Source organism: Peromyscus californicus, unplaced genomic scaffold (assembly GCF_007827085.1).
Source record: "Peromyscus californicus insignis strain IS unplaced genomic scaffold, ASM782708v3 Scaffold_3__1_contigs__length_106647218, whole genome shotgun sequence".
Classification (NCBI taxonomy): Eukaryota; Metazoa; Chordata; class Mammalia; order Rodentia; family Cricetidae; genus Peromyscus; species Peromyscus californicus.
The window spans coordinates 39,430,237-39,444,590 of NW_026294551.1; the positions used below are offsets into that span (position 1 = coordinate 39,430,237).

The 14,354-nt window shown below is 46.8% G+C and overlaps 1 protein-coding gene across 1 annotated transcript; it reads left to right on the top strand.

Moving 5' to 3' along the window:
• The first annotated feature begins 1,702 nt into the window (after positions 1-1,702).
• Positions 1,703-12,281, top strand: Heatr9 (HEAT repeat containing 9). Its single transcript, XM_052759410.1, has 15 exons — positions 1,703-1,745; positions 2,958-3,007; positions 4,459-4,640; positions 4,919-5,045; positions 5,234-5,290; positions 5,496-5,552; positions 6,575-6,632; positions 7,006-7,136; positions 8,600-8,782; positions 9,175-9,264; positions 9,362-9,481; positions 10,640-10,713; positions 11,143-11,194; positions 11,547-11,633; positions 11,845-12,281. Exons 1-15 carry the CDS (start codon positions 1,703-1,705, stop codon positions 12,211-12,213), a joined length of 1,680 nt encoding a protein of 559 aa, XP_052615370.1. The 3' UTR covers positions 12,214-12,281.
• The last annotated feature ends 2,073 nt before the right edge of the window (positions 12,282-14,354 follow it).

Genomic DNA, 14,354 nt, shown 5'->3' on the forward strand with positions numbered 1-14,354 from the left:
GTGGGCAGCACCATCACATGGGTCCGGCCCTGTACTGAATGAAGAGAGTGTGGTGAGCACAAAGTGTTCTCACTGTGACTGACAGGCTGCTGTGACTTCCTTGTCATAATGGAGTGTAACCTGAGCTATGAAATAAAATAAACCCTTTCACCCTTAAGTTGCCTTTGTCAGAGCATTTCAATCACAGCACCAGAAAAGAAAAGAAGACACACAGTAGGCTTCCTGCTGCACATTGACCTACTACATGCCAGTACTGTTAGACACTGGGGTGGAATAAGAAAGGGATTACATCAGAGTCAGGTAGGGAAGGGAGCTTGGGGAGGAAAGCCTGCAGAAATGATGTAGCATTGCCGTGGATTTGAAAGGTCTGAGTCAGGTAGGAAGGAAGGGAAAAGGTGACAAGGTAGATGGAACTACATAAACAATCAGAAGAGATCTGAAGAGCAGCTCCTTACAGTAAATGTTGCAGCTTGGATGGGAGCCAAGGAATACCACAAAGTCACTGTAAGCACAGCAGCTTACAGTTCTGCTCCAGGGAAAGGTTTCCCCAGTGTCACAACTCTGCCTGTGCAGGAGAGGGTTGGCCCAGCAGAACTGTTACAGCTTTGCTCAGATCCCCTGGAGTGTAACAACTCTGCTCTGCTAGGGGAACATTTCCCTAGAAAAAGCGTTACAGTTCTGTTCCCTCTGCTCTGCTCTGCTCTGGCTCCAACCGACATTGTTACTTGTCATCTGTGTGATTTATTGGGAGGGGGGAATCCAGGAGAGTGGCTGCCTCTGCCAGGGTGGGAAAAGGCAGCAGCCAACTCAACAGGCACAGACAGGGCTTATATAGGGCTTCTTAGGGGTGGAGTTTTTCCAGGGTGAAAATTTTCAGGGTGAGAATTGCTCAGATTTCAATCCCTGAGTTTGGACAAGCTCAGGGATTGGCTGGATCTCGTGCTTAGGGTTTGGTTGGTTTTGTGCTCAGGGATGGGTTGGTTTTTGTGCAAAGTTAGTCAGGAGCAGAGTGGGTTTCTTTGGCTCTGGTTTCAGAGCCAAGGTGTTTTTCTTTCACTGGCCCTTTTTAACCTTTTGGCTCTGGTTTTAGGGTCAGTGAATTGGCTTCTGATCTCAGGGTCAGGGTGTGTTTCTTTGGCTCTGGTTTCAGGGCCCAAGTGTTTCTTTGACTCTGGTCAGGGTGTGTTTCTTTGGCTGGCCCTTTTACCGTACAGTTACCACACAACCTCCTACCAGCAGGGAGGGATGCGTTTAAAAGAGCTTTCTCTATCCCTGTCATTTTCCTGATGACCAATCCTGTGAACAACTCCTGCCCCTAACATGGGCTGACTTGAGCTTGGTGGTTCACAAACACTTTGTGGGCCCACCAAAGCCACGGGAGTCGAGCAGACATGTGTGGCTTTGCCACTTTTCTGACGAGGGAAATGAAATTTAGTGAGCAGCTCAGCCAGCAGGCCAACAGAGGCCGGCAGTGGGGCTCAACAATGGAAATGGGTTCTGTTTCCATAGCAACCTGGTTGCCTAGCGCTTGGAAGTCCCAGTGCCTCCCTGTTTTCTCTTGCTAGAGGAAGAAGGGCCGTGTCAAGCTGTGCCCCCTTGGCTTCACATCCTTGAGTTTTTGGCTGTCCTAGCTCACCTCTGGCCTACATCAAACACGATGGGCCACGAAATACGGGACAATTTCTCTCAAATCCCCAAGCCAATGTTCAACTACCCATGGCTGGAATATCGAAACAGGAACAAAAGTGAGGAAGGGATGGGAAGGCCTGGGCCAGGGGCGGGGCCTGAGAGAGCAAAGCTAGCTACCCAGACCCTACCCCAGACACTGGCACTGGGTTTAGCAGATCCATGGGAAAGGCCAGGGCGAGCCTTTGAACAGTTGATGGCTCCCCACAGCCCTGCATCGTCTCTCTTTCTTCAGTAGGATTTCCTGGATTATCTCAAGTCGGGACACCTGTGTGTCCCCAGCTTCTCCCATGCCTGTGCCTTGCTCTCCGCACCAACTCTCACACCTCCAGCTCTCTGCATAACGTCTCTCCGAAAACCCCTGCTCTTACCCCTGACTTTTCTGATGAATTTTTTTTTTTTTTTAATTTTTCGAGACAGGGTTTCTCTGTGTAGCCCTGGCTGTCCTGGAACTCATTCTGTAGACAAGGCTGGCCTCAAATTCAGAGATCCGCCTGCCTCTGCCTCCTGAGTGCTTCGATTAAAGGTGTGCACCACCACCACCTGACTAACTCTTGCTTATATGCAAGCCTTGGTCTGGGTCATCATAAATATCTCATCCTCAGCCCCTCGGGTGCCTCTCAGCCATACTGCCCGTGTGTATTTCCACATTAGTTTCCCTTTGTAAATCACTATAGACCAGAATTTCTACCTCAAATGCTAGACCAGTGGTTCTCAAAATGTCCCAGAATGATCAGATCAAAGCCTAGAGAATCAGATACTAGGGGAATGAGTCCCAGAAATCTGGGTTTTAACATGCTGAGTTTAACAGATGAGTTTATTGCACATTCACATTTGAGAAAATGAATGAGACCAACAGTTGTCACCTTTAACTGATTTTTGGCTCTCCAGGAGAGCTTCCCCAAAATGCCTAGGCTGTATCACCACAAATCTGACTCAAATTAGTTTGATACAGGGCCTAGGCATGTTCAACTAGCATTCCAATAATTCTGATATGCAACCAGGGTTGACAACACTCCGCTAGTCCTGTGTTCCTTAAATGTCAATGACATGGAAGGCACCTGGGGATCTGGTTGAAATGAAGTTCCTGATCATTTCTGAGAGGCTCTCGGGCACAGAAACAGGAAGACTACAGAGCACTGAGTGAAAGTGCCACCCTGGGTCCTGGGGAAATACCTAGTGCTAGTATTTACTAACTGCAGAACAAATGAATGCCTTTAAAAACTACTGTCTTATCTGTACCACACATATATCCTTGCTCCTCCTGCCAGAATACAGAAGAGCCATGGCTCCCATTCACCTGCCTTTGTCCTGTTACAAGGTAAGTAACTTTTACTACCTTAGGAGCTGTGTCAAAGTAGGAAGGGCACCAAACTCCCTCCCAAGTCAAGCTAGCTCACAGAACTACTGACATTCACCTGTGGGTCTGCCATTAATGCTGTGTGATCTTGGACAAGTTACTTTCCTTCTCTGAGTGAGCCTTCAGAGTCTCCTCATTGCAGGTCAATAGTGCCTGCCCCCTTGTGTAGAGTTTCTAATGAGACAAAGTCTGTAAGGCCTGGGCTATGCAGAGTGCTTGCTAAAAGGAATCATTTTGCTAATGCAGCAATCCTTACCTGAGGTTGCCAGATAAAACACAGACTGCCCAATTAAATTTCAATATCCCATAAACAATGCACGGGACTTTTCAAAAAATATATAAATGTCCTAAATATTTTATTCATTACCTGAAATCCAAATTTAAGCTGACAGCCTTTTGAAGTTTTTTATTTGTGCTTTGCTAAACATAGAAGCACTATTTCTACAAGTCAACATTCCATGATTTGAAATCATGATAATCACAGGAAAACCCTTAAGTTCCTATCAGTCACTACATTGGGAGCTCCTGGCTGAAACCCATTGTTCCCTATTGCCCAGGGAGATCTGTTGTAAAGATAGAAAAGTTTGAAAGATGGTTGGATCTTTGCCAAATCCTCCGAAAACCACTGGCCTACACGAACCCTTCTGCTACAGTCCGAACTGTACCACGCAGTCAAAGGCTTGGGATCTAACATGCATAAGGCCCTACATGTGGTCTCGCAACACACACAGCAGAGTAGCCACACAGTTAAGAGAGAACTTGAGGGCTGGAGAGATGGCTCAGAGGTTAAGAGCACTGACTGCTCTTCCAGAGGTTCTGAGTTCAATTCCCAGCACCCATGTGGTGGCTTCCACCCATCTGTAATGAGATCTGGTGCCCTCTTCTGGTGTGCAGGGATACATGCAGGCAGAACAGTGTATACATAATAAATAAATCTTTGGGGGGGGAAAAAAAGTACTTGAAGGAAGCCTGTTTTCTCAAGTAGCCTATGAAATAAATTCACGGAGGTGGAGAACTATGTAACATACAGTAGGTGCTCATGTCTGAATAAGCAGTAGCTTATTCAAATTGTGAACTCAGATCAATTTACAAATCTCTTCAAAAAAAAAAAAACCACAAATCTCTTCAAGATCTAGAGTGTGTGTGAGCTTCGTGACTATGTTGGGAGAGGAACAGAACAAGTAATTAGACTCATTTTACAGAGAAGGTTGAGGCCTTGGTAGAATGAAGTAACTTCCCTAAGCCATATAATGGGGGACATGGTAGCTGTGGCCCCAGCCTAGATGAGAGGCTTAAAGTGCTATCTCTCATGTTTCCTTTTCCTCCCTCCAATAGCCTTTCTCTGGCCTTAGCACTCCAGTAACGGCCTAGGAGAGCCCTCTGAAGGCTCTGCCACTTTCTCTCCCCACCAGATGCCAAAGGAAGCATTCCCCCCAAATCCAGAGCGCTGGAGGGTGCATCCAAGCAAGCCAAACTCAACTCCTTGCTTCCGTGATAAGAACCCTGATATCTTCATACATTGGCGCACCCTGTTTGATCAACGCAAGGAACGAGAGTCAAAGAATTTGTTTTGGAAAAGGAGAAAGCTCCCAAGGTGTGCTTTGCCCATCTCCACATTCTTCATACCGTACAACAACTCCAGGAAAAGAGAGGAAGAATCAGAATGGGTTGGGCCAAGAGTGGGACAAGTTGGGTGCTAGGAGAACGCTGGGGTTCTAGAAGGGCAACTCCATCAAATGGGTATCATTGAGTCCTCTTTGACATCAGTCTCTCTCTGGTCTCTTCTCTGAGACTCTGTGGCACAGCTACGGTTGGGACCTGAAGAGGGGAGGAAGAAAGGGACCATGGCTGTCTGTGCAATTTCTCACACAGGTACTTCAAAGACAGTGCCCAAATAAAAAACCTTCGTGTCTCTATCACCAAGTTGACTTTACAGCCTAAGTTGGTGACAGGACCATTAGATCCCACCAAGGACCACCTGAAGTGGCAAAGACTAAAGGTCAGGACAGTGGCGGGACAAGGACTGTGGACACTCCTTTCCTGTGGATCCCTTTACCTACCCGTCAGCCCTGAGTCGTCCTCTGCCAAATGGAGGGAAGGGAGAATGGGGATACAGTTGCCTGGACACCTTTCAATTCGGAGTTCTGCTTTTTTCTTCTATTCAATTGGCCCACCTTGGATGAGCAGGAGCTCACAAACAGCCTGAAATCTCCACGAGAGGATGAGCAGCGCTATGCAGCCTATGTGAGAAGCAGCAAGGGGATGGGAGGGCAGGGTCCAGGGGTGGTAACTGAGATGGAAAGGTAAAAAAGCAGCTAGAGGTGGATGGTGGGGGGCGCGGGGGACACCCCAGGTATAAATTCCAGTGGTGTCCAGAAGACAATAACTCTTGAGCTGGTGTCCAAGTTCTTTTTTTTTTTTTTTCTTCCCTCCATCCCTCTTCCTGCAGGCTTTAGGGACCCTGGGCATCAATAACAAGTTTGTCTTAGAAGCGCTGTGGCAGGTGGTGAGTCTGGGGGGCTGCATGGAATTCAGGGAAAGAGGAAAGAGGGTCTGAGGTCTGTAGAAGGCGGGAGCATGGGCACAAGATGAGGCTTCCTGGAGTACCAGGAAAGGTCAGGTCCACTGCTGTGTGGTGAAGTTCCCATCTTGTGCCTGTGGCCTCTTTAGACTGCAGCTTGAGGAGCGTGGGAATCTGAAGATCCTCCTTGTTTATGAAAATATTTTGGACTAAAAAGCCAGAAAAGAACTGGAGTTGCAGCCAGGCTTAGCAGCTCATGCCTGTACTCCTAGCACTCAGGGGGTGGAGGCGGGAAGACTCTATGTTCCATGAGAGCTTGAGCTACATGAGTTCAAGCCTGGGCTGCAGAGCAAGACTCGGTCTTGAAACACTAGGGACTGAGGAGGGAGCTCAGTAGTAAAGCCTTGGCTAGCATATACCCGGCCCTTGAGTTCTATCGCCACACATGGAAGCGTACACCACCCTGGGACTGAGTTCATCCTGACTTGAAACATCACTCCTGGCTCACATACGTTAAGCTCAGCATCCCTGCTTTCCTCACTGACGGTGGCCAGTTGTGTTGTTGTCATTTGTTGGAGACAGGGTTTTGCTGTGTTGCCCAGGCTTGGAACTCGTGGGCAATCCTCCTGCCTCCCGACCAAAGTGTTGGAATTACAGGCATGAATCACCACCCCCAGCCTGAGCCCTAATTATTCTTTATAGTCACACCTACAATCTTACGGAACTCTCAGAAAAGTGAATCGTGCCTCACAAATAGAGGCTCTGAGAATCCAGGTGCTGGCCCAAGCCAAGTGACTACGAGACACCACACAAAGATGTGCACAGAAGCTGACTCCCTGGCTCCGTGCTGCTCCCATTGCACCATCCTGCCTGTGTACTCTGTGTGAGCAGGAACAAGCCACTAGTTCTCTGACTTCTGCTTTGTAGAAGTTACACTGACACAATCCTTAAAGCTTTAATAATCTATCACTTTTGGGTATGTTCTCACTATTTCCTTCTTAAATCAGGCTCGAACTGGTTCAGCAAAAGTGAAGGATGAGGCCTATAGAGCCCTGGCCATCCTAGGTATGTTCTTACGCTTTGTAGGGAGTTGAGGAGGTATAAAAGTGCGGCCACTTTCTTCTATGGGTATGGGTGGAAGGGAAGTGGGAATGACCCCACTCCAACCTAGCATTCTGCACGGTCTGGGAACTACCTTACTAGGTACTGCTGGGCAGAGAGAAGGTAGGATGCAAAGGGAAAACAGATTTGAGAGAGGGACAGGGAAGGCTCTACAAATTCCATTCATGCTTAGCCAGCTCTCTGATACAGTGGGTAACACTCTTGGAAACCAGTACTTGGACTGCCTGTCTTAAGAGTAAAGTGGCATTAAATGGGTCCTTACAAAGAGGAGCAATCCTGGAGGCCCTGGCCTGACCTGAGCACCCTCCCTGCCCAGGTTGCTTGGACAAGGCTGTGATCCACGCTTTCATCAAACACCTGACAGGACAAAACGAGAGTAAAAAGAGAGAGGCCCTGGTGGGGCTACGAGTCGCTCTGAACTCCTGGGCTGCTGTGCCTAATAGCAAGGTGATTGGGAAGAGAATCTGTAATTGGGCCAGAGAAGGTCAAGGTAACTGGTGATTTGGGCTGGGACTTGAGTCCAGAGGAGGGTAGCCTAACTCTTAGATTTAATAGAAGACACTGTCCTTGTGGAGTTCCCTCTAAGGTTGAACAAAAGTATAGGCTGATATACTCACAGCTAGACAAGCTCTGCAAAGTTGAACAGATTAAATGAGATTCTATAAGAAACCAGCATGCCTGTGCTCTTTAAGTGGGAACCATCGTTACCATCACGTTTAAAGCAGCCCATTGATGCAAGCTTTCTGTCAAAAAGGAGCAGAAACTAAGGGAGTCCACTGATATGGCTCTCACTTATTCCCCCTTTACAGCCCTCATCCTCTCATTCCAACAGTGCTTCATGTGAAAAAGAATCCATTACTCATCCATTTATTCAGCAAATACATATTAAACAGTTACCATGTGCCAGGCACTGTTGGTCCTTTGGGATTATCAAAACAAACAAACAAACAAACAAACAAACAAACAAACAAAAAACCAAAAAGGCAAAGCACCCTGCCTTTGTTGTGGGACTCACAAAATAATTTAATTATGAAAGTATATAGTATGTTAGAGGTCACAGGTGTGGTGGGAGAAAGGAAGGAGCACCAAGACTGCCAAGTAGGGATGAGGATGGGCGGTGGCAGACATGGTAGACAGAGAAGGTCCAATATGAACAGTGCGTTTGAGCAAGACACGAAGATGCTTTACAGATACCTGAGAGAAGGTGTCCCAGGCAGAAAGACTAGTCAGCACAAAGGCAGGAACAGCGTTGGCATGGTCAAGGATCATCAAGAAAAGCCAGTGGTGTTGAGTGGAATCAGAATAGGAAAAGCAACAGGAAATGAAGGTCTACTCAAAGCAGTTAACAGACCAGACCGTATGTGGCTTTGCGGACTTTTTAAGTACCTGGGTTCTTACTCTATATAAGGGACTATTAGAAGTATTAACCAAAATGTAATTTGCATTTCAAAAAGTTCACTCCTAATGGGCAGATCTCTGTGAGTTCGAGGTCAGCCTGGTCTACAGAGTGAGTTCCAGGACAGCCAGAGCCACACAGAGAAATGCTGTCTTGAAAAAGAAAGAAAAAAAGAAAAAAAAAAGTTCACTCTAAAGAGATATGGCTTAGGAGAGAGCAGGCAACAGCAAAAAGTAAGGGAAAGAGTGCAAACACCATGTGACGGCCTGCAGCAGCTTAGTTTAGAGAAAAAAAAACACGAAGCAATATTCTAGAAAACAGGAAGCCTGAGCCAGGGATGGCAGCATGTGCCCGAAATCTCAGCTCTTGTGAGACTGAGGCAAGAAGATCCTGAATTTGGGCTCACCTATAAAATGAGGTCCTATCTCAAAAAAGAAAACATGAAATTAATGGGGAATGCCAGCTGGAGACATAGCGCCCCCTGCTGCCCGGTTCAATACCGTTTCCCTTTCAGAGGCCTGAAATCGGAAATGAGGAAAAGCTGGTGCCTGTGCTGCAGAAACTGATAGACAAGTCATGGAATGAAGTGTCCTTGGAGGCAGCCCTGTGCTTAGGTTTCCTGAGGCCCGGCAACAGCATGGTCCGAGAGTTCTTGCTGCTATGTCTGGGCCAAGGGCCCATGCCTCAGAGGATGAAGGTACGAGAGGCAGGAAGCCAGGAAGTGCTTGGAAAACAGTGGTCAGTGTTGTCTCGGGTGGAGTATGGGCCTACCATCACATCCAAAAAAAAAAAAACAAGCTTCAGCTTGGGGCACAGCACAGTTCTCTGTGTGTCTACGAATAAAATATGTAAATATATGACTATGGGAACACATGGGCAAGTAAGTGTGCACACTTGTACATATAATTGGTATGAGTGTTCATCTATGTGTGCACACACCCACTTGTACTCTCACTCCAAAGGCCAAGGGGCAGAAAGAAGCACCCTCTCCCAGTTCTCCAGTGACTTCTAGGCCCAGCCCTAAAGTCTGCTTGGCTATCAACACACCGCTGGGTACACCATACCCTGCTGCCATCCCATCCTTCACAGGCACTCAGGATGCTGGTCAAGATGATGAATGTTCACTCAGCTGCGGTCACCAGGGCCATTCTGCAACAACTACACTCTGACGTCCTTGACGTAAGCTCTAGGCTACCTGCCTCAGCACTAGAAGAGGACAGTTGGAGGATGGGAAAAATATATATCATCTTTCACACCTCCCTGTCCCTTCCCCTAGGACCGCTTTGAAGCTACCCAGATGCTCAAGACCATTGGGCTGGAAAAGATCCAGGCGCAGGGGCTGGAGGAACTCACATTTGACCTGCTCAAGAGGAAGATACACAACGAACCTTTCCTAGTGAGACCATAGCTCTTGGGCCCAAATCTGTCTCCTTTTTCTTCTCTGGAGATGGTGGTTCCTAACAAACCCCACACCCTAGTATCACACTGGTTTTCCCCTATTCCTCTCATGTTGTCCATGTTTTTAATCTACCTTGTCTGGTCAAGCAGTTCCTCAGTACAAAAATGCCACCCAAACTGCTTCCTGTATTCATTTCTTCTCCTTTCTTCCTATGACAATGCTATTACTCCTTCCAGACTATTCCAAGCCCAGTGTGGTAGTACACGCCCACAATCCTAGCACTCGGACGGTAGAAGCAGGATGATCAGGAATTCAAAGCCAGTCTCAGTTACAAGTGTGAGGACCCTGTGGGCAAACATGGGATGTGACAAGCAAGGATGGTCCACACAGCACCTCCTAGGGGGAGCTTCCCCAAATCACCAGTCCTGCCTTTCCCACACCCATTGCATTTTACTTGATAGAACTGCAGCATTTCCATTGTCCTAAGATGGAGATTCTCTCTCTCCTCTTCACAAAACTTCTCAGTGGTTTCCAGCGCCCTCACTTACTTTGTGTCCCGTCTCAAGCCCTACTGACCTCTTCAGTTTGTTCCCTCCAGTGCTAAGGACCAAACCCAAGCCCCTGTGTATGGTAGACAAGTGCTCTGCCACTGAGCTATGTCTCCAGGCCTTGATTCTTTGAAGACTCATTGTCGCTGGCCTCAAACTCACACTCCTCCTCCCTCTGCCTCCCAAGTGCTGAGGTTTCAGGTGTGCATCACCCTGCTCAGAGCCTCTCCAGCTTTACTTCTCAGAGCCACATACCAGCTGTGCTGAGGGTGGCTATATCCCGATTTGCCCTTGTATACCAGTATAATTACTGAGGGCATTCTGAAAAGCCCTGCCCCCCACCTCCACTCCATCCTTCCGCTCCTCCTTCAACGACAAGCTGAGGCATCACTTCCTCCAGGAAGACATCCCAGAACCCAACACTGAATAAGGAAATCCTATGTGCACCTTTCAGAGTACTGGAATTGCCTGTTGGCTTGTCCTTTGCCCATGCAGTTGCTCAAGGCAGATGCCTTTTGTAACAAAAACTGAGTGTTGAATTAATAGCGGTGTATGAAGTACTGCAACGGTACAGCCTTCATTCTCTTTCTGTTGTCCCACTCTGCAGGCAATGAGGCAGGCTGTATCGGAAACAGCAGAAGTTCTCAAGATGAAGCCTTTAATAATGAAACTGATGGAGGCGTGAGTTGGACTAGATAGGGCCAGAAGGCAACAGAAGGGTTGGCTGAAAACCTTATCTGTACTTCTGGGCGGGCCACTCTGACTCTAGGCTTTTATCTGTTTTTTTGTTTGTTTGTTTGTTTTTTGTTTTTTGTTTTTTTAAAAAAAGCTAGTAATGTCACTCAGGGTTACTATAAAACTGTACCACAACCCCAAGGGAAGTTTCAAAAGGCCAACAGTTGTGGTGACGATCAAACCCTGATCACCATGTTAGTGATTCATGGCAAACTACACTATCTGTTCCCCCCCAGCTTCTGATCTGAGAAACAAGAGAGGGAAAGGAAATTAGCAGCACTCATCACGCCCGACTCACTCCGGGCTTGCGATGTAACCAGCCTCCCTCTCACTCTCCCTTTCCTATAACTGAACAACATACTCCCTTCTACACAGGCAACTGATGAGCCCAGATGCCAGTGACCGCCAGGAAGCAATCATCTCTTTGGTAAGCAGGCTATTTTTTCTGACTTAATACTTAATGTGTATTGATGATGGTGGGGGAGAAAATGGCTTGTCAGTTACTGAGGATAAGAAAGAACTGTGGTTTGGGAAGGTTATTTACTTCAGAATTCTAGTTCTATTGAAGGTTCAAGCCTTGAAGGATGCTAACATTACAGGTATTACAGAAAAGGTCTTGACTTGCTGATAATGGGAACTAGATCCCCAAAGCCAAGGAAAGGGAAACCATATCTCTCTGTAGATCATAGAGTCATCTCAAGGGAGTAAAATGGGAAAGAATGGGCATCTCCCCTTTCTGGGGTTGGCTACTTAGGCAGATTTATTCATTCTCTGCCCAGGGTGCCCTGGGGATCCGTAATCAGCAGGTGTTCCACTTGCTGCTGGACATGCTAGATGCAGAAGAGACCCAGGCTGTGAAGAAGAGTGTAAGTCATTCCTGTCACATACCCCTCCCATTCATCTTCCAATTTGTGCAGTCAACAGTGGGGAATTGGGGCAAAAGTCCTTAGACGCTGTCCCTTGGCTTAATTCCTTGGGGCCATAGTAACCATGTCTTAGAATTTCCACTCAGGTGCTACCTCCTTTCCCAGGCCCAGCCCACAGTGAGCCAACTCCAGGGTCTTTGTTTCCATGCAGATACAAGAAACACTACTTGTTTGGGCCTCAAGCCACCCCTGGATCCAAAATAAGCTGCAGAATAAAGTTTTCTTTGTGTATGACATACCGAAAGCCTCAAAGGTAGAGCCTACAAGGTTCCGCTGGAAGGAGCCCGAGAGCGTAGATGACTTATGTATCAAAGACTTTCGATGTGCTAAGCTGAGCCCCTTGTTCATCGCAAAGACGTGCAACAAGCTAGGCAAAAAGGAAGAGGCGCCTGCTTTTTCATTCTATTTCTCCAAACCAAGAAAGCAAAGGCCAGAAGCCACAGGCCCTTGGGAGCCAAAAATCAGGGAACAACTCCGGAACATGGTGAGGCCTCAAAATAAGTTTGGTTTTTGGGCCTAATTCCTATTCTCTCCTTCAGGATGGTTTCCTGATAACTCTTTTGTTTTCTCTTCCATGAATAAATACTTGTTGCTTTACCTAGCTTCTGAAGCACTATTGCTGAGGCTGCACTGGAACAGACAGACGCCTTCCCGTGGTTGAGTGTTCTTTCTATGCAGTCATATTTCCTTTCATCAGAGCAAGAAGGGAAGGGCAGAGCCAAAAGTTCTTCCTCTGTGGCTACGCTTTTCCTCTTGTTCTAGCTTCCTTCTCTTGCTATGACAAATACCATGACCAGAAACAACGCTGGGGAGGGAAGGATTTGTTTGGCTTATACTTCCAGGTCACAGTCCATCAGTGAGGGAAGTCAGAGCAGGAATTTAAAGGCAGGAGCTTGAAGGCATGAACTATGCAGGAACACTACCTGCAGGCTTATGCTTAGCCAGCTTTCTTACATGTCCATGGGATGATACCACCCAGTGAAACGGGCCCTCCTATATCAATTTGGAATCCACATAATCCTCCCACAGTCCAATCAGATCTAGGTAACAATGCCTTAATTGAAGTTTTCTTTTCCCAGGAGACTAAGATTGTGTCAAGTTGATAATAATTAAAAAAAAAAAAAGAGCCGGGCGGTGGTGGCGCACGCCTTTAATCACAGCTCTCTGGAGGCAGAGCCACGCGGATCTCTGTGAGTTCGAGGCCAGCCTGGTCTACAGAGCGAGATCCAGGACAGGCACCAAAACTACACAGAGAAACCCTGTCTCGAGAAAAAAAAAAAAAAAAAGTAGGACACTTCCCTAAATCAAGTCCCTTGTTAGTGCCCAGAATCTGGCAACAAAACTAGAGTTGGGCCTCTGCCAAAAGAAAGTAAGAAGATGCTGGGAAGTTTGCTTCTCAGATCATTTTCTTACTAACTTTGCCCCAACCTCATTCATCTCTCTAAAATGGTGAGAATTTTAACTTTTAAATTTTATTTATTCATTCATTCGTGAGTACCTATATGTATATGTATATGAATCCACACACCATAGCTTAACTTGGAAAAGTCAGTTCTCCCCATACACCATATGGATCCCAGGCATCCAAGTTGTCAGGCTGAGCCTTAAAAAAAAAAAATCTCGAAAAGAGTATTTTTTGAGACAGCATCCAGCTATGTATTCCAGACTAGTGCTGACTGATAACTCAGCTTAGTCAAACTTTCTGCTGCCTACCTACCTCACCATCATTCACTTAAAAGACCCCATTAACTCTGTAAAATTGCCTTAGTTTTCCTCTTATTTCTATTGACATTTGGATTGCTCTTTGTCAACAAAACCTACTCCACCAATCTCAACAAGCTACAACCATATTAAAAGGTTGCCAGGTATGGTGGTGTATATCCATAATCCCAGCATTTGGAATGTTACCCGAATAGTAGGTTCGAGGTCAGTCTGTTGTACATAGTTGTTTTAAGATTTAACCAAAGCCAGGTCCTTTGCAAGAGCAACAAGGCTTTTGACCACTGAACCGTATCTATAGCCCTGTAGATACCGAGTTTAATGCTAGCCTGAGCTATCTACAGCAATAAAGAAAACAAGTGGTGAAAGAAAGGGAGGGAGAAAAAGGAGGAAGTTGAAGGCAGTGTAGCTGGCTGCAGTGTGGGACCTTTAGAGGAACAATGATGTTTTGTTTTGTTTTCCCGAGACCAGGTTTCTCGGTGTAGCCGGGGCTGTCCTGAAACTCATTCTGTAGACCAGGCTGGCCTCAGACTCACAGAGACCTGACTGTCTCTACCTCCCGAGGGCTGGGATTAAAGGTGTGTGCCACCACAGCCTGGCAGAGAAACACTGATTTTTTTTTTTAATGCAGTATGGTGGTGACAATACAAAGAATAAATGATCAACATCTGAGAGCTTTGGCAAGTGGTTATATCAAGACAAGATTTCAGATAAGCAAAGAGATGACAATGTTTGAAGAAGTGGAGCTTGTAGATAGCCTTTATTTGCTATTAGGGAGCATGCAGAGATCCCATTTCAAAGATTTGTTACAGAGGGGTGTGTGACATTTTGATGTCCTAGAATCAGTTCTAATAGACTGTGATGGTTGAGTAGGCATCTTGGGACTCTGAGAGGAGCTAATGGGAAGGCTCGGACACACTGGTGACAGACCCAGATGGTAGG